The following is a 14,833-nucleotide window of genomic DNA, read 5'->3' as shown; positions in this document are numbered from 1 at the left end:
AAACTGATGTTTTTCCTTTTTTTTCAAACATGTAGCTACACACAAAGGTTACAGATGGTAACAACGACACTCCCAACAGCTCCTAAAACTCGATTCCAGGGGAATCATATCTTTGTATACCACCCGAGAAGCAAAAGAATCGGGTTGAAAATGAAAAGGAGGTTGAAAGTCCCCGATGAAAGACAAAATTCAGAAGAATTGAAAATTTCATGAAAGAAACAACGTTAATTAAAAAACATACTTGGTTATTTGCCAAATAAACAACATATAATTGTTGCTCTTGCTTAGTTCCACGGTCATGCTTGAATCTACGAATGTGTCGCGAAGTAAATCTCGTCATTCGATTTGTTCATTGTGTGATAAATTTCACAAAAACAAAAGCATATGGTTAGTTAAATTCACCATATATATATAGAATTAGTAAAATTAAATTAAATTACTCAAAAATAAATAATTGTGGGATAAAACCACTTTTTACCTAGGAGCAAAAATTAACATGTCCCCCATTACTAGTTAACCGAGAGGTAAACTCTTAAATTTGAGTCGGGTAGGACCCTGAATCCGGGTCGCCCAAGGCTGGTCTTGCTGGGTGCATGGCGGCAGTGCTGCCTTTCGGTGCCCAGATCAGATTCGATCTAGATGGGCTTGGGCAACGTCGTCAGGGTGCTTGGATGAGTTGATGGGACGTTGCTTGGGCTAGAGAGCGGTGCCGGTGCAGATCAGAGCAGATGAGGATGCCCAGAGCAAATTATATTAATCATCAAAATTAAAATTTATACTAATCAATAAAATTAAAATTAATTGTACTAATCATCAAAATTAAAGTTAATTATATTAATCATCAATTTTTATATTAATTATATTAATATAAAATTATAATTATAATTAGATGTAGTTGATAAATGAAAATTAAATGTGTGGAACCTATTGAATAAACAAATGAAATCAAAACTCTCTCAAATGGTCAAAAGACATTGTTAAGGGCTATTTGTTAGCCTTAAGTTAAGGAGGTTAGAGATGTAGAATGATAAATGAGAGCCTTTTAGCCCTTAATTTGGGTGGGTTGAAGATGGCTTAAGACTACACTACGGGGTAAATCAATATCTCACTCCACATAAACAACATAATCCACAATTAGAGCCTGAGTCTTTGCTTTAGTTAATTTCCCTCTAGTCTTTTACTTTGGTTGTTTATATCGTGCATGTGTTTATGTTTAATCATAGATTCAAGGTTTTTATATTTCCTTCACGGGTGAGCGGTTGTTTCTTATATAGGTAGCCTAGACTATGTATCATTGTAGGAGTTTTGCTTCGTATCATTGTAGGAGTTTTGCTTAGTTTTGCTTCGTATCATTGTAGGAGTTTTGCTTCTTAAAGTTAGTCTTAATCTACGCTGTAAGTAGGTAGGTAAGTGGTAACGGGTCGATATGTAATGCTCATTTTAACATGTGCTTGATTATTGAATAAATGATTATACTCCCTAATAAAATAAATTGATTTCATAGTGCCGGAGATTCCAATTATTGAGAACATAAAGTTTGTCTTGATCCACTGATTAATTGAAGTTCCTCATTTTTAACATGTTGGTATACGGACATTGTCGTAGCTGTTAGATAGCTGTACAATGTAGCGAAAGAAGTTTGTCTCAAGTTTTGGATATGCTAGATTGGTGAAGCTGTTCTCCTTAGATTTCATCGTCAGCCCAATATTACACTACCTCGTAGGTGAGCAGAAAATGAAAATTACAAAAGCACAAGACTATCAAACTTAAAACATCGTTACTAATGTGAATAATTTTAAGGGTTTTGTTGATGACCAAAACCTTGTAAACATGTTGGACTCAACTTTTGCTCATGCTGATGGTGATACTGTATGACACAAGAATCACACAGCACATTTCATGCACATTTAAAGCAAAAGAATAAAGGCTTAAAACAATGTCTCACCAAAAAATCCAAATCAAATTGACCATGCCAAGTTGCCAACTACTCATTAGACTTGAAAAAGGAAGAAAACAAAGACTTCCAAAAATGTTTTGACTACGGTACACAAGATTTTGGCGACCTAATCTCGGAATGTAATCACATAAGTAAAAGCTTATAAATGAAACTTTCACTTAGGAAGCTAAACTGTGATACTCTCCAGTATGATTGATCTTCTGCTCAATAAAGGCGTTGGCATTGGCTTCGTTTTCTAAAGGAGTCGCCTAGCCTTAGGAATTTCAAAACTAGGAAGCATACAAATCCCAGGGAATTCATTACGTACCCATGTACATTTACTCTAAACATACGAAGTTTTAATTTATATAGAGGATCTTTTCCCCATTTAGAAATGGTCGTTGATTTTTTTTTAGAAACATATATACCCAGTAAATTTATTTCCAGATTCCCATGGAAAATCAAATTCACTCAAAGAGTAAGGAAATATAAAATAAAATGGATACTTGATTTAGTGACGGGCAAGACTCATTATCCAATCGAATTTATAAATAGAATGAAAGAAAAATTACATAAATAAAAAAAATGAAACTTCTATATTTGACTTCACTGCTCACCACATACAAATCAATTATGGATTTCAGAACCGTCTGTTATGCGCCTGATCTCCGAGAGCCCTTGCATACGTGTCGATCAATTATAGGAAGGGCCGAAGTGGGACCAGACGTCTGTTAAATGAGAGACAGTTTGAAAAAAAAAACGACACGTGCGTAGTCGTAAAAGTTTTCAGATCCACTTCAAATTTGTTGTGCGAAGAGCCATAAATTCTAGAAAGAAGCAGCCGCTTCTCGGATCTTATAGTTTAGTTCATCGATCGGTTGATGCGATTGGGGATTTTGGGGGCAAGCCCGCACGGATAATCTAGAAAGCGAGTGACATGGCATCAGAGGCAAAGGGTCCTATATGCTACGAAATTAAGGAAATCGATCATAAAACCTATTGAAATCTCAGACCGGAGGTTGAAGAAGGGGAAGAACACGAAGATGATGAAGCTATTATGAAGAAAAGAAATCTCTGAACTCGTGCATACTTGCCAACGGAGGTTGTTTTATGTTTCCTCAAGTTGATGAAAACTGCAAATCCCCCACAAAAAATTCAAAATCCACAGATTTCAAAGGACGACACCATCCGTAAATCATCGGCTCCCCAAAATTCGAATTCTACTGATTTGATTCCTTTTTCAGGAGAATCGAATCTTTGCTCAATTGCCTGCTTTGCTTGTGGCTCAGACAGTGAGATCCTTTTGGCATGATCATTCAGTTATTTTTAATCATCTAATCAAGAATTCTACATTTCTATTCCTTCAAGTTCTGGACAGAGTCAATTTGCTTTGTTAGTTTCACAATTTGAGCATTCAGTAAAATTTCACAAACGCTACTATTTTGATAGGAGGAAATTGACGCCGTTTGCCAAAAAGACGTTGGGCTCCCGGAGAGTGGGCTCTTACCGGAACCCACCATGGATTTCCCATGTAACAATGATTTGATACACACAATACATGAGTCAACTCTTGCCACTTTTACTTTTCCTCATTTTGTTATTTCTGTTACAGACTGAGACAAACCAGTACTCTTCCTTCATTCCCATAATCCTTCTCTATGCTGACTATGCATATATACATCTTCTTTTACTGCACTTTAGTTTCTCACCTCGTAAAAGCCTGAAAGCTCTTTCTCCCTGTTCCTTTCTCTCCCAATGGAAAAGCTCTCTATACTCGTCCTTTTCTCTGTTCTTCTTTTGGTGCCATCAGCAATTGCTGCAGGAACCAAAGATGGATCAGAGGACTGGGGCTATGTTCAAGTCAGACCCAGTAAGCAATTCATTGTCTCTCATCTTTCTTTCACTTTTGTTATTGCATCAGAAATGTCATGGGAATTTGGTGTTCATGGTCTGTTTGCTCTGCTTTGGTTGTTTTTCACAGAAGGACACATGTTTTGGTGGCTTTATAGAAGTCCTAACAGAGTTGAGGATCCCTCAAAGCCATGGCCAATCATTTTTCTGGCTCCAAGGTGGACCTGTAAGTACTTTATCAATAATGATATCAAATGAGTGTGTGAAAAACCCAGAAAGGAAAATTGTTCATACTCAATATTAGAAATGAATATGAAAACCCCAGAAATGTTTTCATTTCATGTTCATTAATTCATGGTGTTTTCATGGAAAAAGGGAGCTTCAGGAGTTGGGATTGGGAACTTTGAAGAGGTTGGGCCATTGGACACCAATTTGAGGCCAAGGAATTCAACATGGTTGCACAAAGCTGATCTTTTATTTGTGGTAAGTCATCATAATGAAACAGAGCAACTAAGTCTGAGATCATTCAATTTTTTCATCATATTAATTTTCGTTTCTGGGTAAACTTAGGATAACCCAGTTGGAACTGGGTTCAGTTTTATGGAAGACAAAGCTCTGTTTGTGAAAAATGATGTCGAGGCAGCCACTGATTTGACAACATTACTCAAAGAGATATTCAACAAAAATGAGAGCCTCCAAAAGTGTCCTCTGTTCATTGTTGCAGAGTCTTATGGAGGCAAATTTGCAGTGACTCTTGGACTTTTAGCTCTAGAAGCCATTGAACAAGGAGACCTAAAGCTTAGACTTGGAGATTGTTACTTAACTAGTCATCATAATGAAACAGAGCAACTAAGTCTGAGATCATTCAATTTTTTCATCATATTAATTTTCGTTTCTGGGTAAACTTAGGATAACCCAGTTGGAACTGGGTTCAGTTTTGTGGAAGACAAAGCTCTGTTTGTGAAAAATGATGTCGAGGCAGCCACTGATTTGACAACATTACTCAAAGAGATATTCAACAAAAATGAGAGCCTCCAAAAGAGTCCTCTGTTCATTGTTGCAGAGTCTTATGGAGGCAAATTTGCAGTGACTCTTGGACTTTTAGCTCTAGAAGCCATTGAACAAGGAGACCTAAAGCTTAGACTTGGAGATTGTTACTTAACTTTAATTATTGATTAAATTTTCGGTATAATTAGAGACCAAGATCCTTAAGATCATGAAACCAAATTTAGTGTAGCATTTGAGTTGGCCATGTGCACCAAGCATTTTCATGTACCCCATTTTTGGGTCAACAGCCATATATGCTCTGGTTGGCGATCCAATTCAAGCAGATAAAATTCTGGTTATTTACTTTAAAAATTTTCAAATGTAAGTACTGTTTGTATTTTTTTAATTGTTTATTTGAGAAATTAAGTTAATCTTGGCTAGCTGGAATTTTTATATAACCAAAATGCATGTATTAAGAAATGTTATTTTTTTTTCTGTCGAAATGTCAATTGGGAATGTCCTACTAAATGATTTCGTACGAAAAAAGAGGGTGAAGTAAGTTTGACTTGTACTTGATCAGGATTTTAAAGAGACTCATAACAATTTTAAATGGAACACATTAGAATATGCATTGCCAAATTTCCACCTTTGTTCTTGATTTAATGTACGTATGAAAAGAATAAATGTTCATATGCATGGTAATATTCGGCAATATCGCATTGACTTCAAAAAAAATGTAAATGTGTTGTTTTTTATTTTATTTTGATAAAGACCATGTAAATGTGTCGCGTTGCAAAGCTTGACGATGACAATTATTTGATATCGAAAGTTTTTGTGAGATATACCGGGAAAGTTTGGAGGGCAATCAGAGAGATCTGAGTAAGTTATAAGCTTTGTTCTAAATATCAGATATATCGGTAATATTTAGAAATCGATACGATATCTCCTTGGTTGATCATATCGGTCAACGGTCAAATTTAGGTCAAAATCCAATATGTTAGTCAAATATTGGTCAAACTCTGATTTTTTTAAATAATTCTTTCCTTTCTTTTTTTTGAAAAACTTATAGATATATATATATATATTTGTTTTTTCATTTTTCATATATATATATTTATATTATTTTTAAAAATATATATGATGAATTTCGAGCCTAAACAATCATTCTTAAACATTTATTTTTATTATTAAGTGTCGTTCGTGTACTTTAATTGTACAAAAAAATCAAATATTATTTTTCTTTAGTTTAGTTGGTATTGTTCATTTACTTTATTTGGTACATTTTGAAGTATAATTTTATAAATTATATTAAAAATAAGTAAATCCGATAAAATCGATATATATCAATATATTTCTAATATATTGTTTTAATCCTCTACCAAAGCGTTTCGATAAGCGATATAAGCAGAACACTCGTGTTTAGAAGACAGAGTCCGAGTCTCACTGACCAAAAGCCTACCCTCACATTTATTAATCTATGTTTGTTGTAAATGCAGGTACCTGTGGATCAGCCATGCATTGCTTTGAACATGGTGGATGACATAACCTAATCTCCTGCTGCTGCTTCTGTTGGGGGCGGCGGTGGCGTGCTACGCGCTGCCACGTGCGGCGGCGCGTGAATAGTGTTTTCGTAACAGTAAATTTGTAATAAATTATTTTTACGTCAGTGAATGTAAAAAGTAATTTACGTACAGTAAATGTAACTTTTATTTACATATGATAAATGTAAATGTAAATTACATTCAGTAAATATAAAAGTAATTTCGGAAGGGTAAATCAATAATTTTTATTTACTAAGATAGTATTTACATTTGAATAGTATGCATACGTACAGAAATAAGTAAACAATATGTACATGAACAGAAAATAGGTAACTGATATGTATTTGTTTAGAAATACGTGAATAGTAAATACATGAATAGTAATTTCGTAAAACTAGAAATTACTGAACAATAATATATTATTACTGTTTTGTCATTTAAGGTTTACGTGACGATTCTAAATTCTTTTCTTATATTTTCAAGGTGATCGATAATTCAAGTAAATGAATTACTTTCGGAATCGTGGAATTACGCTCGAGATTATAAGGTGAGTAAAATCTCACATTTACGAATCTACCCTTGCGGAGATTCAAGATTATGCAGAATTTTAAAGAATGAAATATGACATGTATATGATATAGTGCAAGATATATTTGTATAAATGGTAAATAGGTATATATATATAGTTTGCTATATTATATACTGTCAAGATTTCATTGCGGATAAGATCATTTTGATGATGAGATATATATATTGAGCTTTTTAATTTGATTGTAAAATATAACGTGATGCTTATTGTACATGGTTTTAACATTGAGTTTTGTTAAGACGTGTTTGTCTTCGGACGTGTTTTGTTTTCGGACTAGTCTTCGGACGTGTTTGGCATGTCGGAACCTAGCTTTTGGCCGGGCGAAAGTTACGATTTAGTTAGAGCTCTAGTCTGTATGTCGGGGTACTGCATATAAGGTAACAGATGAGTTAACGGCTTATGAGTACCCATATATTTTGATATTGGATGACAGATGGTTGTCCAATGTCGGCGGCGTACTACATGAGGCGTAACAGAGGTGTACCAGTGCTCATAAGTACCCGTATTATAAATGCATTTGGGTAAACAGAGGGGTTGCCCAATTCTCATGAGTACATATATTTTCACATTATTAGACAACTAGATGGGCCGTCTAGTGAGTCATGAGTGCATTTATATTTGTGGATTTTCGTATATATTGATATGCGAATTATATTGTTATTTTACTCATACGAGCTGCAAAGCTTACCGGGTTTGTGTTTACAATCCCGGTGCACCTATTTGATGGTGTAGAGGATAACTCCGCAGGTTTGGATTAGCGGAAATCGTCAGACCGCTCAGAGGACTTGAAGTTATATAATTCCATCTTGTGGCGAGGACTTGCGTTGATTTCTTTGTGAGGATGTTGTGAGGATTATACATTCCATTTGTTATAATGTTGAATTATAAATTTTAATTTGTAATAATCGGTTTGACTGAGTTGTATTTTGAACTCAGAGATGATCCGCTGTGACATTTATATGATTTCGATTTATTGAGATTGTTTTAGTGTTTTTCATGACTTCAAAATTAAAGTTTCATACTCTAAATTTTGGGGTTGTGACAAGAACCCTAATGCTCCTCCTTCTCTCTTTTCTCTCTCACGGAGCTGCTGTCAAGGTTTTCACTTGGTGTGGTTTTTTGAGTCTTTGATTCTTTATGGATCATATTAGAGGTGCTTTTGGGAATCAGCATCCATCATTCTCTTTCTCCTTGGTGGGGTGGCTTTTGTGTTGTCAAATCTGGAGCCGGTTTTCGAGTTGATAGCAAGATTTTCTAGTTTTGATTTGCAACCATTGGTGGTACATTTTGGCTCGGAGTTTGATGTTGCCATTAGCTGGTTGATGTTTATAGGGTTGGCGTTGGTTGTGCCGGTTCTTATGATGGTGGTGGCCGGTTTATATGGTTTGGCTGGGATGATGGTGACCTCATTACAGAGAGTGGTGGTGTCGCACCTTTTGGATCCAGTGCTCCCGTCGCTGTCATGATGGAGGCTGCATATAGAGGCTCCAAGATGCATTCTCCCTCATCTTGGTTACGTAGTGGCTTGGGTCCAGTGAATTCTGGCGACATGGAGGTGGAGAAGGTTGGCGGCTATTCTGATGGTTCTGGATGTGATGGCGGCGATGGGAAAGTTGTTGGAGGCTTGAGGCTATTTGATGTGGAGAGGGTTGAGTTTGTCGTCGCGATGCAATTGACCGGTGATCTTGATGCTTGGGTGCCTTGATGGGGTGTCCATATTAATTGGATTTGGCTCTCTTCCTACAACAGGCTTTGAAGCCGTGAGCTTTTAATTAGTATTGACCCTATGGATACTCCCTCTGCGTAGGGTGGTTTAAGTTTTTCCAAATAAGTGAGCATAGTCTTACATTCAAGGGCACTAATGGTTACTAGTTCTTTCTGGATTCATGCCATGGTTTATCAACATTGAGACTGTTAGAGTTTAGTTAGCTAAGTTTTAACTTAATTTGTTTCGCATGGTTCTAATGTCTCGAAGTTCTATAGAAGATGTTCCATGTTTATGTAGATTTTCATACTTGTCAATATATTGACAATATCGCCGTTTTTCACAAAAAAAAAAGGATCACATAGACTACACTTTTTTGTTACTTTCATACTAGAGAAACAATCGAACTGTTCTAATAGTAAACTGTAGAAGCACACATGCTACTTGCTATCATATTAATGTCCACCTGCAGATAATTACAGAGTTGGTTGCACGTCACATAAAGTGTGATTGTATATGAATCCTAATATGTCTAATGCCTTCATACACTACAAATGAACTGTTGGACGTTAAACCAAAATTAAATGCAAGACTTGGATAACAGTAGTGTATTTTACATCGCTCAATAGTATTTTTTTTAGAAATTCGGTACAAGGCCTTAAATTGTACACATCTAATTGCATGTTTGTGTCATGTAAATATTTATCTAGATATTTCTTTAAAAATGTCACGTCACTTGTACGGTTAACATTGCTAATATCCAACAAAAATCAAGGAGTATATTATCAAAAAAAAAATTTAATGAGTCTCAACCTATTGACAAATTGAACAACTGTAAAGTCAGGCCACCCTAAACCATAGAAAATGATTTGTTTTTCAGCACCCTTTTCTTGACTAATAGAGCCATTTGGATGATTATCATATGATTAAGCAGATAGAATGAGCTTCTAGATTAATATTTTCAACAAGATGAGACCAGTACACTCAACTCTCAAGTCAGTTAAAGAAAGAAAAATTGACACATGCTTTACATGTTAGACTCCCTTTTTATATATTAAGTGGAAAATAGCCATCTAGAACAAGTCAAATAGTCAATCACTTGAAACTATTCTATGCGTGTTTTTGAAAGCAATTTTCAGGCACCTTGCACCATCAGTTCCTCAAACACTTGATCAAAATGTCCATCACTATATATATACCACTCTGATGAGTTCATTTCCCACAAACAATATTCACTTGCTCATTTCATATTCATCTTCTGTATTCAATCAGCAAAGAGACTACATTTTTTCTTTTCGAAAACTTTCAAGGAAGATCAGAAAAATGGCCGAGAAGAACCAGCAGGCGTATGCATCAGCAAATGGCTACTCCAGAAGTGCAGACCAAGAATCGTCCCCCTTCCAATCTGACGAAGAGCTCAAGCGCCAGAAAAGAATCAAATTGTTCACCTACATTGGTTTTTTCATTATCTTTCAAATCATAGTAATGACCGTATTTGGTCTCACTGTGATGAAAGTTAAGACTCCGAAAGCCAGATGGGGTGAAATCAGTGTTGAAGCCCTCAATTCTGTCCCTGCAACACCTTCGTTCGATACGACCTTTGAAACGCAGCTAAGGATCAAGAACACAAACTGGGGTCCTTACAAGTTCGAAGCAGGCACTGCCACATTTTTGTACCAAGGCGTGACTGTTGGGAAAGTTGATATTCCTAAGAGCAAGGCCGGAATGCGATCCACCAAGAAAATCGATGTTGAGGTGAGTTTGAATACTAATGCCTTGCCAAGCAGTTCCACTCTTGGAAGTGAATTGAACAGCGGGGTGTTGACGCTGACCAGCCAAGTTCAACTGAAAGGCAAAGTTGAGTTGATGATGATAATGAAGAAGAATAAGAATGCCTCTATGGATTGCACTGTAGCATTTGATTTGTCTACGAAGACTGTCAAAACCCTAAAATGCAAGTGATCGTCATCTATCAGACAAGTATATACAGGGGTTTACGCTGTGTCTTTAGATAGTAGTTAGTTGGATCGTGAAATGATGAAGACTAGACGACTAGTTCTTATGCATTCTTTTATTCATGATTTGTGTGATGCTTGGATCAATTAAGTTGTTGCTGGATTTTGATTACAAATTTATAATAATACTTTTTCTGAGTATTAATTATTGCGGCCTATGTTTTTCATTCTCTTATAGCTAGATTGAATATAGATACTGCATCAATATCTGGCTACTTGCATGAAATTAATTTGATCATGATCGAACAGATTTAAATAGTTGTCTTCTTTGTCATGTTTACTTACCTAACGTAACCTATCTTCATACCGACTCATTTCTCCACTGTTTCACTACTTGCAAGAACAGAGTTGCAGCCCTGTCAATTTACATGTTTGAACTTGTGAATTTTATCTAAAATAACGGTAAATCATGTACACAAACTTCAATTTAAAATTAATTATAAATGAGAAAATATATTAATTAGTCAAACTGTATGCGGAAAGTAAAAAGTGTGGCTCAGAACATCTTAAATAAAAATGAAAAATAAAATTAGAATGATGGTCTCACTGCCTGAGTCCCGAAATAACATGCACAAGGCTTGTGAATGGTTCGGTACAGCTTGAGGCTCAGCTTATACAGATACTGATACCGATGTTTCACTTGGTTTTAGGTCGGTTTGGGAATGTAATAACCCGAATTTTTAGAAATTAAATGTCGAGTATTTTCAAAGTGTTAAACTTGTGAAATTAATTCAAGACGACAATTGGAGGTTTGCGACATTTCGAAACAAAAACGGAAACGTTCTCAGATCGTTTAATTAGAAAACGTAACGTTACCGCAACGTATAGATCGACTTTTATTCCGTCACTTGGTTGCGAAAACATCCTTCACGAAAGTCGTAGAGCTCATCGATACGAGTTCGTGGAGACATCACGCGTTCGAATCGGACGTCGGACGCGAAAGTTATTAACGTCAGAAGTTCGTTTCCGATTTTGGAAATAGTATAAAAGGAAGGAAAGGAGATTAGAAATCAGAAAAATCAGTTTTTTCCAAAAATCCGCTCGGTTACTGTTCACCCGAGTTCGGGTACTGTTCATCCGACCCAAAAACCTTCTCCAGCCGATTTCTCCACCATCCGACGTCGCCTCATGTCGTGCCACCTATCAAACAGACGGGTTCGACGAGCTCCATCTTTTGGGCTACGCCTTGCACTCCGGCGACAACCACACACGGTGTAGCAACCGCCTGAAGTTACTGCTGTGGCGGCGCCGCCTCCTCCGGCCACCATGGCTCGAGATGCTTGGGGGGTTTTGCTTGTCTCAGTCCCAGCAACATTCTCACAAAAGGAATCGAGCCAAATCGAAGTGTAAGTACCCGAATCAAAATTTCAATTTCTAGGGTTTGTGAATAGTGCCGAATTTATGTTCTTCGTTGTTTGAACTGTTTAGGCTCGGATTTAGACCTTGGTGTCAACTAGGAAGTTGTTGGAAATATTGTTTAGGTTGTGGTGGTGAAATTTGGTGATGATTGGTGGCGGTCGGTGAACAATAACGCCGCAAGAACAGTGGTTATGAATAGTAACGCCGTTTGAATAGTGATATGCAACAGTAAATGTGAACAGTGTCATGGTAAAAACAGTTACTGTGAACAGTGGTTTAGTAAAAACAGTGATTAGTAAACAGTAACTGTGAACAGTGTTTTGGTAAAAACAGTAACTTTGAATAGTAACATGAACAGTGTTCCGTGAACAATGTTTTATGAACAACAGTTAGCTGTACTGAACTCGTCACCTGATATTTTAAGTATCATTTTCTAAGCATTTATCGTGCTATTAGGTGACTGACGAAACGAGTGAGGAAATTACTTTCAGGGTCGTGGAAGTTGCACGCAGGAAAGAAGGTGAGTAAAATCTCACTTATTTACGAATTGAGCATGTTGATGTGATTTGTACAAATAATGAGTAGATTATTGTATGTGGTGTGACGTTGAGAATTGTTAAAACGTTTTGTCTTCGGACGTGTTTATGAAATATGACATGTATATGATATAATGGATTATATATATATTGTATAAATGGTAAATACGTACATATATATATATATATATATATATATATAGTTTGCTATATTATATACTGTTAGGATTTCATTTGTGAAAATGATCACGGTGGTGATGAGGATTATATGTTGAGCATATTGATGCGATTGGTACAATAATGAGTAAATTATTGTACGTGGTTTTGACGTGGAGAATTGTTAAAACGTTTTGTCTTCGGACGTGTTTATGAAATATGACATGTATATAATAAAGTGGATTATATATATATTGTATAAATGGTAAATATGTACATATATATATGTAGTTTGCTATATTATATACTGTTAGGATTTCGGTTGTGAATTATGATCACAGTGGTGATGAGAATTATATATTGAGTGTGTGATGAAATTTGTACAATAATGAGTAGATTATTGTACGTGTTTATGTCTTCGGACCAGTCTTCGGACGTGTGTGGCATGTCGGAACCTAGCCTTTGGCCGGCCGAAAGTTACGATACAGTTAGAGCTCTAGTCTGTCTTCCGGACATCGGGTAGCGAGGAGGTTGCCCGATGTCGGACTTCGGGTAGCGAGGAGGTTGCCTGAAGTCGGACTTAGGGTAGCGAGGAGGTTGCCTGAAGTCGAACGTTGGGTAGCGAGGAGGTTACCCAATGTCGGGCGTTGGGTAGCGAGGAGGTTGCCCAATGCCGGCGTTGTACTATGTAAGGGGTAACAGAGGTGTACCTGCGCTCATTAGTACCCGTATTATAAATGCATTTGGGTAAACAGAGGGGTTACCCAATTGCTCATGAGTACTTTCATTTTCATATTTTTGGGACAACCAGATGGGCCGTCTATTTACTCATGGGTGCATTTATATTTGTTGATTTGTGGATTCCCGTATATATTGATATGCGAGTTATGTTTTTATTTTACTCATACGAGCTGTAAAGCTTACCGGGTTTGTGTTTACAATCCCGGTGCACCAATTCGATGGTGTAGTGGATAACTCTGCAGGTGTGGATTAGCGGGAATTGACGGACTGCTCAGAGAACTTGAAGTTATATATTTCCAGCTGGTGCGAGGATGTTGTGTGACTATTTTGTGAGGTTGTTGTGAGGATTATACATTTCCAATTGTTATAATGTTGAATTATAATTTGGTTTGTAATAATCGGTTTGACTGAGTTGTATTTTGAACTCAGAGATGATCCGCTGTGGCATTTTAAATGATTTCGATTCGTTGAGATTGTTTAGTGTTTAACGACTTTGAAATTTTGAGTTTTTATGCTCGAAATTTTAGGGTCGTTACATGGAAAAAGTTCTAGTCTTAGTACCAACACGTCCCAGTTAGGATTGATTTTTTGAGAAAAATATAATGTGTACCTTTATATGCATTTCCATGAATTTATAATTATTGATTATGGTAAATTAACATTGCAAATAAAAACATAAAATGCTAAAGCAACAATAAAAGGGCATAATCCGGTATAAGTTCGGTATGGCCGTATGGATTAGCCCCATATAGGTCCGGACCGTTTACATATTTTCAAAATTCGAGTCGGTCTGTTGATACATAAAATTAAAGTTGTGTCCCGATGCGACCGGTTTTGGGTCGTATTCGGTATTGGGACATTTTCTTTGATTTCCAGGGTCTAACATGCATCTTCATGGGAAGAATTGGTTCATACTTTCCAATACTACCTGTGATAATCAATGGTCGGTGCAAACCCAAGGAACTCACTAGAAATCACGGAATAGCTTCTTCAAATAGCTTTACATTCAATCCTCAGTGTTTAATCCCAGAACACATCTTATATATGCTTTTATCCATGACTAATTGTCATCATATAAAGGAGTTGCAACGGACAAATAGCACAAGATGATTTAGAAGTATAGCCAGCAACCAAAATAGCAAATTGCCAAAAATGAAATGACCGTTGTAAAGCCGCCAATCCCATTCAAGAAATTCTCATTACATTTCAAGCCCTCTTTTCTTGACCAGTCTCATGTCAACTACAACTCTACAAGAGTGAGAATTACATCACGCGTTGTATAGTACAAATATATTAATTTCTTCAGATCATTTTAATGATACCAAACTTCATTTCCTGTCATAGTAACTCGAAAAAGAGCTCAGTAGTTGACGTGTAGAGATGAATGTTCCATAAGCGTGGAAATAGTGACCATATC

The 14,833-nt window shown here is 36.4% G+C and overlaps 2 protein-coding genes and 1 long non-coding RNA gene across 3 annotated transcripts; all 3 read left to right on the top strand.

Moving 5' to 3' along the window:
* The first annotated feature begins 3,653 nt into the window (after positions 1–3,653).
* LOC126786222 (serine carboxypeptidase-like 51) lies at positions 3,654–5,625 on the top strand. Its single transcript, XM_050511981.1, is given in 5 exon segments — positions 3,654–3,806; positions 3,918–3,991; positions 3,993–4,013; positions 4,163–4,270; positions 4,697–5,625. Coding segments are annotated over 5 exon segments (588 nt in total). The 5' UTR covers positions 3,654–3,691; the 3' UTR covers positions 4,967–5,625.
* Positions 5,626–9,838: 4,213 nt separating this feature from the next.
* Positions 9,839–10,787, top strand: LOC126786214 (uncharacterized). Its single transcript, XM_050511974.1, has one exon. It carries the CDS (start codon positions 9,933–9,935, stop codon positions 10,569–10,571), a length of 639 nt encoding a protein of 212 aa, XP_050367931.1. The 5' UTR covers positions 9,839–9,932; the 3' UTR covers positions 10,572–10,787.
* Positions 10,788–11,697: 910 nt separating this feature from the next.
* Positions 11,698–13,949, top strand: LOC126786227 (uncharacterized). The gene is made up of 3 exons (XR_007671178.1): positions 11,698–11,970; positions 12,440–12,503; positions 13,644–13,949. It is a non-coding gene; the product is annotated as an uncharacterized LOC126786227 (long non-coding RNA).
* The last annotated feature ends 884 nt before the right edge of the window (positions 13,950–14,833 follow it).

Source organism: Argentina anserina, chromosome 3 (assembly GCF_933775445.1).
Source record: "Argentina anserina chromosome 3, drPotAnse1.1, whole genome shotgun sequence".
In the NCBI taxonomy this organism is placed as follows: Eukaryota; Viridiplantae; Streptophyta; class Magnoliopsida; order Rosales; family Rosaceae; genus Argentina; species Argentina anserina.
Note: the sequence above shows the minus strand (reverse complement) of the source record. Positions and strands in the feature narration are given on the sequence as shown.